The sequence below is a fragment of the Balaenoptera physalus genome (assembly GCF_965194825.1).
Source record: "Balaenoptera physalus genome assembly, chromosome: 3".
Classification (NCBI taxonomy): Eukaryota; Metazoa; Chordata; class Mammalia; order Artiodactyla; family Balaenopteridae; genus Balaenoptera; species Balaenoptera physalus.
The window spans coordinates 67,119,577-67,132,307 of NC_138890.1; the positions used below are offsets into that span (position 1 = coordinate 67,119,577).

Genomic DNA, 12,731 nt, shown 5'->3' on the forward strand with positions numbered 1-12,731 from the left:
AAAATAAAAAAATAAAATGCCCAATCCTTAAAAAAAAAAAAAAGACAGTATAGTATTGGATAGACATATAGACCAATGGAATTAAATTGAGAGTCTGGAAAACAGCCCTCATATTTATGACCAATTGATATTTGACAAGGTTGCCACAATAATTCAGTGGGGGGGGGGGAAAAACAGTCTTTTCAGCAAATGGTGATGGGACAGATGAATATTCACATGTGGAAAAATGAAGCTGGATCCCTATACCATATCATATACAAAAATAACTCAAAATAGATCATAGATCTAAATGTAAGAGCACACAGAACAGCATCCAGAAATTAAAAAGACAACACACATAATAGAAAGCATGTGTATATCATATATCTGAAAAGAGACTTGTATTTAGAATATATAAAGAATTCTTAACAACTTAATAATGAAAAGACAGATGAAAAGGGCAAAGAATTGACTAGACATTTCTCTGAAGAAGATATTCAAATGGTCAATAGCACATGAAGTGATGTCCAACACCATTAGTCATCAAGGAAGTACAAATAGAAACCACAATGAGATGCTATTTTATACCAGTAGGATGGCTGTGATAAGAAAGGTAAGACAATAGCAAGTGTTGGTGAGGATGTGGAGAAATTATAAACCTCATACATTGCTGGTGGTACAGCCACTGTGGAAAACAACTTGGCAATTCCTCAAAATGTTATTTAGAGTTACCAAATGATCCATCAGTTCCACTTGTAGTATATACTCAAGGGAAATGAAACGTTCACACAAAAACTTGTAGCAGCATTATCCATAGTACCAAAAAGTGGAAACAACCCAAATGTCCATCAACTGACAAATAGATAAATATGTGGTATATCCATACAATGGAACATTATTTAGCCATAAAATGTAAAGGATTACTGATATGTGTTACAAAAGGGATGAAGCTTGAAAACATTATTCTAAGTGATAGACGTCATTTCACAGAAGGTCACATATTATATAATTCCATTTATATGAAATGTCCAAAATAGGCAAATCTATAGATACAGAAAGTAGATTGGTGGTTGCCTAGGGCTGGGATGTTGCCGGGGGCGGGGGTGGGGGGGGAAGGAGGAATGACGGCTATGAGTGTAGTGTTTCTTTTTGGGGGGATGAAAATGTTTAAAATTGATTGTGGTTTTGGTTGCACAACTCTGTATATAGTAAAAATCATTGAATTGTACAATTTAAATTGGTGAATTGTATGATGTATGATTATATCTCAATAAAGCTGATATCATATTTCCAGTATATCAGAGAGTGATAAGTACTATGAAGAAATATAAAGTAGGGAGGGGAGATAAGACTGGGGCTGAAGGTTGGAATTTTAAATAGAAAGATCATTGGTAGGGTTCACTGAGAAGGTGATGTGTGAACAAAGATATTCTGAAGGAGGTGAGGGAGTCAAGCAGATATCTACAGGGGGAGCTTTCCAGGGCCTGGATTTGGATCTGGGCTTTGTCATTGCCTGTAGGTATGACCTTGGACAAGTTACTTAATGGCTCTATGCTTCAGTTTTTTAGATCTGTGAAATAGTTACTCCTGTTTTCTATTAAAATGACTAATAGTACCTATTTCAAAAGGTTATAATGTAAATTAAATTAATAACTTAAAAAGGAATTAAAGCACTTAAAACAGTATGCTGACACTAAGTATTTTTATTAGCTCCTGCTGCAAGCATAAAAGCCTTTGTATTCTAACAGGAAACCATGCCTGCAATGTCAGATGAATCAAGGAGGCCAGGTGGAGCTGGTGCAAGGGGGATAGCTTGCAATAATGAGTAAGAGAGAAGATTGCAGGAAACCTGGAGAGGGCCTGTGACTTTTATTCTGTGAGATGAGAGATCATTGGCAGGTTTTGAACGGAGAAAAGACAGTATCGGATTCATGTTTTAACACCAGCCCTCTGGCTCCTGTGTTGAAAGTAGACTAGGATGGCAAGGATGAACTGCAAGGAAACCAGTTCTGAGCTGCTTAGTAACACAGGTGAGAGATGGTGGTGGTAGAAGTGGTCGGATTCTGGTTCTATTCTGAAGATGGAGGCAACTAATTCTATAGAAAGATTGGGTATTGAGTATGAGAGGAAAAAGACTGTGGTTTTGACCTCATAAATTGTCAGAATTCAGCTTACATTTATTGCGATTAGCCTTTTAAATTACTTATTTATTTATTTTATGTTTGACAGGGGTGATGTGGGTACTGCCAGGGATGGGAAGCGGGAATCAACGTTTCAATTCTGGACACGATAAACTTGAAATGTCTATTACACATCCAAGCAGAGTGGTGTTCAGAGACAGGTTCGGACAAGAAAGAGGATAGATCATTCTTTCACGAATATTTATTGAAAACTTACTCTGTGCCAGGTCGTATTCTAGGCTCTGGAGGTAATTGTGAGAATACCAACAAAGTCCCTCACGACCTCACCTAATGGTGAGACAGGTCATAAACAAGTTGGCAATCAAGCGCAATAATGTATGTAAAGTTTTTGGCTCTTCAGAGGGGACACAATGTAAAATTGCTATCGTTGTTTTTAATGTTCGGAGTATTGCAAGTGCTAGAAGATGAGCGTTGCCGGTCTAGGATTGCCTCCTCCTCCCCCTCCCCCTCCCCCCCCCCCACCCCCGGTGGTAGGCAGGTCTCCCAGCCCCAAATCAGGCCAAATTTCCAGCACAGTGGAATGGCGGCATTGCGCAGGCGCAGCCTCAGTCTGGCGTCCTAGGAGACGGACTCGGAAAGTCTCGGCGCAGGCGCAATGCAAGAGACCGAAGACGCCTCGGGCAAGGGGATGGGGCGGGGCGAGCTCGGGGTGCGCCTGCGCACAGCGCGCTCTCGCCAGAGGATCCGCAGTCTCGGGAGCGCCCAGGCAGTGTTTCGATAATCTCTGACTCGCCTCTCCTGCGAACCCGGCGTCATTGGACTGCACCCCGGGCGGGGACGTCCGCCGAGCACGGGAGGAAGCAACGATGCCGGTGAGTGGGGTCACTCAGCCGCTGGGGTTCCTCCTCATCCCTGCGGCCTGGCCGGGTGGCGCGGCCGTTACCATGGAGGCGCAGAGCAGGCGGGCGGCCGGGGTGGGGCGGGGCAGGGCAGGGCAGGGCAGGGCAGTGCCGGGCGGGCCAAGCGGTTGGGGAGCCAGGCGGGTGGGCCCTGGACTGGGGGGGGGGGGGGTTCAGCCGACCCGACCCTGGGAGGGGCCCGCGGCAGGCCTTGCGGTCTTCGTTGCTGCTGCATCCCGCAAGGCCTGGGCTGCTTGACATAAAGGCACTGTGCCAGAGGATGCGCTCTCGCTCCCAGCCCTGTCCGCTGGGTAGGGCCTCTAGGAGCAACCGCGGAGGGTCGGGTTTGGATGCCTCTCACCCTGTGGGGTCTCTGCGCCGAGGAGCCAAGCTCTGGAAGGCAGTAAAGCACAGGCTGTCTGCCTCTACCCCAGGCTGCTGACTCGAGCTGTCATTCCTCTTCGTGGTGCTCTAGCTTACAGTGCAGAATGTAACCCGTAGGTGTCTTTGTGTGTGAGGGGAGTGAGTGGTGGGTGGCGGTATGTTTGTCTTGTAGGATTTAACAGCCTGTTAACTTGCACTTAATAAGGGGCCGTCGTAAGTCCAATATAGGGTCATGGAGAACACTTGAGCTGTGGCCGGCTGTTTACGTGAGGGGGGTGAGTGGTTTGGTGGTGGTATGTTTGTCTTGTAGGATTTCACAGATTGTTATCGTGCACCTAATAAGGAGGCGTCCTAAGTCCATTATAGGGTAATGGAGAACACTTGAGCAGTGGCTGGCTATTTACTGGTTGCGAGGCCTTGGATAATTATTTAATCTTTCTGGGCCCTTCGTTCCTACGTAATTAAACTTTTCCTTCTGGGGTTATCAGGATGAGATAAGAATGCGCAGGAGACTTGAAGGACAGTGCTTGACTTTTAGCATTAAATGCTTAATATTTGTTACTTGTTGCTTTCTATTTATTTATCAATTCATTCAACAGTTATTGGGCACCAACCCCATGCTAGGACTGGAGATACAATATTGAGGAAAACCAGGCAGGTTCTTGAACTTGAGAAGAGAGACGCTTGCCTTCTTGGGCGGAGGTGAAAACCATACATACATACAGGGACAAAGACACTTAACATTAATGAATGAAGTGGATGGGTGGCATACAATAGATAGAAATAGATTCTGGTGAATTAAGTGTTGCCGTGTAGGAATGCTGACCTACAGATGTCAGATCATCTATTTTTTCCAGGAGAATCTAGAAATTGTTATTTTTGTGAAATTTCTCAATTTTTAATTTTTAGCAACTAATTCAAAAGATTTTAAAATAATATAAGCCAAGCAAAAGACATTTGTGGGCTGAATTCAGCCCCTTGACTGACTACCAGTTTGGAACTTCTGGGTTAAATTGAGACACAGACATTAATCGAATAAGGAGCCAAAAAAAAAAAAAGTAAAATTATAACCGATGGAGAAGGAGAGAGAAGGGTGCTATCAAGGCTTATACAAGGATTTGACCTAATCAGGGAAGTCTTCCCAGATGAAGGGGCTGTTGAGCTGAGGTCTGCAGGGTAAGTGAAGAGGAGGGTGGGGGATGTTCTAGGCATAAGGAACAGCACCTGGGAAGGAGTGTGGTGAGAGGGATCATGGTGACAAGAAAAGGCCTGAAAGAAGGCCAGTGTGGCTGTGGCTAAGAAAGCCAAGCTTATGAAATAAAACTGGAGAAGTAGACATGGGCCAGAATCAGATCTTACACACCACCTGAAGGATTTCGATCTTCATCCCAGGATCTGTGGGAAACCATTGAAGAGTTTTAAGGAGGAGAGTGACATAATTAGATTTGTGTTGAAACTGACTGCCAAGTAGAGAACAGACTATAGGGGAACCTAATTAGATGCAGTAGTACAGGTAGGAGTCTCTTATAATTCGGGGCGAGATAATGGTGACCTAGAATAAGGTGGTGAAAGTAGAGATGGAAAGAAGTGTGTTGAATTGATATAATCTGTTCCTTGTCAATGACAGTGGCTCACGTTTGTTTCTCTAATGCTTAGAAGAGTATCTGAAACAGTAGGAATTTAATATCTGTTCAACCAAACTGTTGAACTTCTTCACTTTAATAATTGTATTTTAATATAGATTCTTAATCATAAAATTTCAAAATTTGAAACTTTACATATACAAATGTTCATAAGGTTAGAGTCAAGCTAAAACATTTTTCTGCCATCAGGCTTTCTTTTCTGTCTTTCACTTGTCTTCTATAGAAACAGTAGACTATATGAGGATATATTATTTGATAAAAAATTGTTTTACTAATGCATTGTAGAAAATATCAATAAAACTAAAAGTCTCAGGGGGAGCAGAGGACCTATTACTAGATTCTTGATTAAAGTTATTAACCATATTCGCACGTGTTTTCCTACAGGCAGGAAACTCAGAGCAAGTCAGGGACTTTGTGCAGAAAGACAAGTCTCTAATATACTCTCTCATTTTCTGCCTGAATAACATTAACTGTAAATGTAAATTAGATTTCCTCTCCCCTCATTTGTATTGTAAAAGAAACTATTTTCATATCTTTTTTAATAAGCTTTTTCTATATATCTGTAAGATCTTTAATTGCATTTAACAACTATTTATGGAGTGCTTAATGTGTGCAAGGCACTAGGATGCCAAAGTAGCCTTTTTCAAATTTTAAATTTAATCTGTTGAAGGTAAAAGTAAATGTTCTTTTCGTTGTTTGTAAATATTTTCTCCACCAGATCAGTAAATCAGAGAAGCCGGAAAGCTGTGATACTGTGAAGGTGGTGGTTAGGTGCCGGCCCCTCAATGACAGAGAGAAATCAATGTGCTACAGACAGGCTGTCGGTGTGGATGAGATGAGGGGAACTATCACTGTACATAAGACTGATTCTTCCAATGAACCTCCAAAGACGTTTACTTTTGATACTGTTTTTGGACCAGAGAGTAAACAACTAGATGTTTATAACTTAACTGCCAGACCTATTATTGATTCTGTTCTTGAAGGCTACAATGGTGAGTACTTTATATAGTTTACTCCTTTTTTAAATAGATCTTTATTGGAGTATAATTGCTTCACAGTACCGTGTTAGCTTCTGTTGCACAAGAAAGGGAATCTGCCATATGCATACACATGTCCCCGTATACCCTCCCTCTTGAGCCTCCCTCCCATTCTCCCTGCCTCACCCCTCTAGGTCATTGCCAAGCACAGAGCTGATCTCCCTGTGCTATGCTGCTACTTCCCACCAGCCAACTGTTCTACATTCGGTGGTGTATATACGTTGATGCCACTCTCACTTCGCCCCAGCTTCACCCTCCCACCCCACGTCATCAAGTCCATTCTCTATGTCTACCTCTTTATCCCTGCCTTTCAACTAGGTTCATCACTAACATTTTATTTTTTTTTTAGATTCCATGTATATGCGTTAGCATACTGTATTTGTTTTTCTCTTTCTAACTTACTTCACTCTGTATGACAGACTCTAGGTCCATCCACCTCACTACAAATAACTAAGTTTCGTTTCTTTTTATAGCTGAGCAATATTCCATTGTATATATGTGCCACATCATCTTTTTCCATTCATTGGTCGATGGACATTTAGGTTGATTCCATGTCCTTGATATTGTAAATAGTGCTGCACTGAACATTGTGGTCCATGTCTCTTTTTGAATTATGGTTCTCTCAGGGTATATGCCCAGTAGTGGGATTGCTGGGTCATATGGTAGTTCTATTTTTAGTTTTTTAAGGAACCTCCATACTGTTGTCCATAGTGGTTGTATCCATTTACATTCCCACCAACAGTGTAGGAGGGTTCCCTTTTCACCACACCCTTTCCAGCATTTATTGTTTCTAGCTTTTTTGATAATGGCCATTCTGACCAGCGTGAGGTGATACCTCATTGTAGTTTTGATTTGCATTTCTCTAATAATTAGTGATGTTGAGCATGTTTTAATGTGCCTCTTGGCCATCTGTATGTCTTCCTTGGTGAAATGTCTATTTGGTCTTCTGCCCATTTTTTAACTGGATTGTTTGTTTTCTTGATATTGAGCTCCATGAGTTGTTTGTATATTTTGGAGATTAATTTGTCATTTCTTTTGTCGTTTGTCGTTTCATTTGCAAATATTTTCTCCCATTCTGAGGGTTGTCTTTTTGTCTTGTTTATGGTTTCCTTTGCTGTGCAAAAGCTTTTAAGTTTAATTAAGTTCCATTTGTTTATTTTTGTTTTTATTTGTTACTCTAGGAAGCGGGTCAAAAAAGATCTTGCTGTGGTTTATGTCAAAGAGTGGTTTACCTATGTTTTCCTCTAAAAGTTTTATAGTTTCTGTTCTTACATTTAAGTCTTTAATCCATTTGGAGTTTATTTTTGTGTATGGTGTTACGTAGTGTTCTAATTTCATTCTGTTACACGTAGCTGTCCAATTTTCCCAGCACCACTTATTGAAGCGGCTCTTTTCTCCGTTGTATGTTCTTGCCACCTTTGTCGTAAATTAGGTGACCATATGTGTGTGGGTTTAACTCTGGGCATTCTATCCTGTACCATTGATCTATATTTCTGTTTTTGTGCCAGTACCATACTGTCTTGATTACTGTAGCTTTATGGTATAGTTTGAAGTCGGGGAGCCTGATTCCTCCAACTCCATTTTTCTTTCTCAAGATTGCTTTGGCTATTTGGGGTCTTTTGTGTTTCCATACAAATTGTAAGATTTTTTTGTTCTAATTCTGTGAAGAATGCCATTGGTAGTTTGATAGGGATTGCACTGAATCTGTAGATTGCTTTGGGTAGTATAGTCATTTTCACAATATTGATTCTTCCAATCCAAGAACATGGTATATTTCTCCATCTGTTTATGTCATCTTTGATTTCTTTCATCAGTGTTTTATAGTTTTCTGAGTACAAGTCTTTCGCCTCCTTACGCAGGTTTATTCCTAGGTATTTTATTCTTTTTGTTGCAATGGTAAATGGGAGTGTTTCCTTAATTTCTCTTTCTGATTTTTCGTTGTTGGTGTATAGGAATGCCAGAGATTTCTGTGCATTAGTTTTGTATCCTGCAGCCTTACCAAATTCATTGATTAGTTCTAGTAGTTTTCTGGTGGCATCTTTAGGATTTTCTATGTATAGTATCATGTCATCGGCAAGTAGTGACAGTTGTACTTCTTCTTTTCCAATTTGTATTCCTTTTATTTCTTTTTCTTCTCTGATTGCTGTGGCTAGGACTTCCAAAACTGTGTTGGGTAAGAGTGGTGAGAGTGGACATCCTTGTCTTCTTCCTGATCCTAGTGGAAATGCTTTCAGTTTTTCACCATTGAGTATGATGCTTACTGTGGATTTGTCATATATGGCCTTTATTATGTTGAGGTAGGTTCCCTCTATGCCCATTTTCTGGAGAGTTTTTATCAGAAATGGGTGTTGAATTTTGTCAAAAGCTTTTTCTGCATCTATTGAGATGAACCCATATGGTTTTTGTTCCTTAATTTGCTAACGTGGTGTATCACATTGATTGATTTGCATATATTGAAGAATCTTTACATCCCTGGGATAAATCCCACTTGATCATGGTGTATGATCCTTTTAATGTGCTGTTGGATTATATTTGCTAGTATTTTGTTCAGGATTTTTGCATCTATGTTCATCAGTGATACTGGTCTATAATTTTCTTTTTTTGTGATATCTTTTTCTGGTTTTGGTATCAGGGTGATGGTGGCTTTGTAGAATGAATTTGGGAGTGTTTCTCCCTCTGCAACTTTTTGGAAGAGTTTGAGAAGGATTGGTGTTAGCTCTTCTCTAAATGTTTGATAGAATTCGCCTGTGAAACCATCTGGTCCTGGACTTTTGTTTGTTGGAAGCTTTTTAATTACAGTTTCAGTTTCATAACTTGTGATACGTCTGTTTATATTTTCTAATTCTTCCTGGTTCAGTCTTGGAAAATTGTACCTTTCCAAGAATTTGTTCATTTCTTCGTGGTTGTCCATTTTATTGGCATATAGTTGTTTGTAGTAGTCTCTTATAATCCTTTAGTATTTCTGCAGTGTCAGTTGTGATTTCTCCTTTTTCATTTCTAATTTTATTGACTTGCGTCCTCTCCCTTTTTTTCTTGATGAGTCTGGCTAAGGGTTTATCAATTTTGTTTATCTTCTCAAAGAACCAGCTTTTAGTTTTATTGATCTTTGCTATTGTTTTCTTCATTTCTGTTTCATTTATTTCTGCTCTGATCTTTATGATTTCTTTCTTTCTACTGACTTTGGGTTTTCTTTGTTCTTCTTTCTCTAGTTGATTTACATGTAGGGTTAGATTGTTTATTTGAGATTTTTCTTGTTTCTTGAGGTGAGATTGAATTGCTATAAACTTCCCTCTTAGAACTGCTTTTGCTGCGTCCTGTAGGTTTTGGGTTGTCATGTTTTCGTTGTTGTTTGTTTCTATGTATTTTTTTATTTCTTCTTTGATTTCTTCAGTGATCTCTTGGTTATTTAGTAGTGCACTGTTTAGCCTGCATATATTTGTTTTTTTTACAGTTTTTTTCTTGTAATTGATTTCCAGTCTCATAGCATTGTGGTCAGAAAAGATGCTTGATACGATTTCAATTTTCTTAAATTTTCCACGGCTTGATTTGTGACCCAAGATGTGATCTGTCCTGGAGAATATTCCATGTGCACTTGAGAAGAAAGTGTATTCAGCCACTTTTGGGTGGAATGTTCTATAAATATCAATTAAATCTATCTGGTCTACTGTGTCATTTAAAGCTTGTGTTTCCTTATTTATTTTCTGTTTGGATGATCTGTCCATTGGTGTAAGTGAGGTGTTAAAGGCCCCTACAATATTGTGTTACTGTCGATTTCTCCTTTCATGGTTGTTAGCATTTGCCTTATGTATTGAGGTGCTCCTATGTTGGATGCATAAACATTTATAATTGTTATATCTTCTTCTTGAATTGATCCTTTGATCATTATGTAGCGTCCCTCCTTATCTCTTGTAACAGTCTTTATTTTAAAGTCTATTTTATCTGATATGAGTATTGCTACTCTAGCTTTCTTTTGATTTCCATTTGCATGGAATATCTTTTTCCATCCCTTCACTTTCAGTCTGTATGTGTCCCTAGGTCTGAAGTGGGTCTCTTGTAGACAGCGTATATATGGGTCTTGTTTTTGTATCCATTCAGCCAGTCTGTGTCTTTTGGTTGGGGCATTTAATCCATTTACATTCAAGATTATTATTGATATGTATGTTCCTATTACCATTTTCTTAACTGTTTTGGGTTTGTTTTTGTTGGTCTTTTTCTTCTCTTGTGTTTCCCACTTAGAGAATTTTTTTTAGCATTTGTTGTAAAGTTGGTTTGGTGGTGCTGAATTCTCTTAGCTTTTGTTTGTCTGAAAAGCTTTTGACTTCTTCATCAAATCTGAATGAGATCCTTGCTGGGTAGAGTAATCTTGGTTGTAGGTTTTTCTCTTTCATCACTTTAAGTATATCCTGCCACTCCCTTCTGGCCTGCAGAGTTTCTGCTGAAAAATCCGCTGATAACCTTATGGGGATTCCTTTGTATGTTATTTTTTGTTTTTCCCTTGCTGCTTTTAATACTTTTTCTTTGAATTTAATTTTTATTAGTTTGATTAATATGTGTCTTGGTGTGTTTCTCCTAGGGTTTATCCTGTGTGGGACTTTCTGTGCTTCCTGGACTTGGGTGACTATTTCCTTTCCCATGTTAGGGAAGTTTTCCACTATAATATCTTCAAATATTTTCTCAGACCGTTTCTTTTTCTCTTCTTCTTCTGGGACCCCTATAATTCGAATGTTGGTGTGTTTAGTGTTGTCCCAGAGGTCTCTGAGATTGTGTTCAATTCTTTTCATTCTTTTTTCTTTATTCTGCTCCTTGGCAGTTATTTCTTCCAGCTCACTTATTCGTTCTTCTGCCTCCGTTATTCTGTTATTGATTCCTTCTAGTGTATTTTTCATTTCAGTTATTGTGTTGTTCATCTCTGTTTATTTGTTCTTTAGTTCTTCTAGATCTTTGTTAAACATTTCTTGTATTTTCTCAATCTGTGCCTCCATTCTATTTCTGAGATCTGGATCATCTTTACTATCATTACTCTGAATTCTTTTTCAGGTAGATTGCCTATTTCCTTTTCATTTATTTGGTCTTGTAGGTTTTTACCTTGCTCCTTAATCTGTGACATATTTTTTGCCATCTCATTTTTTTTTTTTTTTTTAAGAGTGGGATTGTGTTCCTGTTTTACCGGTTGTTTGGCCTGAGGCTTCCAACACTGTAGTTTGTAGGCTATTGGGTAGAGCTGGGTCTTGGTGCTGAGATGAGGAACTCTGTGAGACCTCACTCTGATGAATATTCCCTGGGGTCTGAGGTTCTCTGTTAGTCCAGTGGTTCGGACTTGGAGCTCCTACCGCAGGAGCTTCCCCCTGACCCCAGGCTCACAAATCAAGATCCTGCAAGCCATGTGGGTGGCAAAAAAAAATTTTTTTTAAAGAGAAAAATAACAAAGTAAAAAATAAAATTAGACTAGGAAATTAACAGGTATGTTAGACAGAATATAAAAATAAAAATATAGATGAATCAACAACCAGAAGGTAACTCAGTACCACAATAGTGAAAAAGGAGGAAGGAAAGAAAAAAAAAAAAGGAGGAGGGGGAAGGCCTTGGCTGTGGAGAGTGGGGCCTATCAAGGGTGAGGTTTGGGTGGTGGGCAGGGCCAGTGCTCAGGACCTATGGGGCTGGAAAAGGCCCTGGGGGCTGTGTGGGGGTGGGGCTTAGGCTCAAGGAACAGAAGGGGCCCAGGCGTGCCCCCGACCCTGGTCTTAGAGGGCAGGGGACCTCACCTGGGAGCCTAGCAGGCTTCCTGGGCTCAAGTCGGCGGGGCAAACACCCTCCTCTCCTCTCCTGCTTCTCAGTGTGGGGTCTGGGAGGGCCCCACCCGCCTGCCTCTCCTGATCTCCCTGGCTTCCCTCCTATGCCACCAGGACCCACGCAGCCTGGAGGGGGCTTTGGATTGGAGGGGACTGGCCTGGGAGCTCAGCAGGCTCCCCATGCCCAAGTGGGCGGGGCAGTTGACTTCTGCTCCTCTTCCGCTCCTCCCGGAGGGCGCCTCCCACTTGCCTCTCCTGATCTCCCTGGCCTCAGGGGTGCTGATGTTGTCTGGCCTCCACTTCTCCTCCCCCTTTGGTCGCCGTACGTCCTACCTGTTCACTTTGGGGTTCCTCCTGTCTCCTTGGGGGTCAGAGCCCTCCACCAGCGGCCAGCAGGCGCATTAGTTGTGGGGAGATGCTAACTCTATGTCTTCCCACACTGCCATCTTGACTCCTCCCCCCTGTAGTTTACTTTTAAACAACTTTTATCAAGCTATTAATAACACCCAGTGAATTCAACCATTGTAATTGTGCAATCGAATTGTACAGTTTAAGTTTTAGTAAATACATACAGTTGTGAAACCATCAGTTTTATCACCTCCATAAGTTCTTTTATGTCCATTTGCAGTCCCACCCCGAGGCAACCATGGACCTGCTTTCTGTCTACAGTTTTGCCTTTCCTCAAAATTTCGTATAAATCAAATCAGACACTATTTTGTCTTTATCTGTTTTCTTTGACTTAGTGTAATATTTTTGAGGGCCATCCATGTTGTTGCATTTATCAGTAGTTCCTTTTTATTGTTAAGTTGTATTCCATGGTATGAATATACCACTTTTTATGGTCTTTGATGAGAATTTG

At 40.6% G+C, this 12,731-nt stretch overlaps 1 protein-coding gene across 4 annotated transcripts in view; it reads left to right on the forward strand.

The window, feature by feature from the left end:
- The first annotated feature begins 2,834 nt into the window (after positions 1-2,834).
- KIF3A (kinesin family member 3A) overlaps positions 2,835-12,731 on the forward strand; it is an 88,715-nt gene continuing 78,818 nt past the window's right edge. For 3 of the 4 annotated variants that reach the window (XR_014261865.1, XM_082455333.1, XM_082455332.1), the window contains exons 1-2: positions 2,835-2,992; positions 5,765-6,038. Coding sequence is in view for 3 of the 4 variants with exons in the window: in XM_082455333.1 (XP_082311459.1) it covers positions 2,987-2,992; positions 5,765-6,038 (280 nt within the window). In the remaining variant the exon portion in view is untranslated. Of the gene's footprint in view, positions 2,993-3,284; positions 3,384-5,764; positions 6,039-12,731 lie in introns of those variants that run through there. The other variant, XM_082455334.1, reaches the window with a different exon arrangement.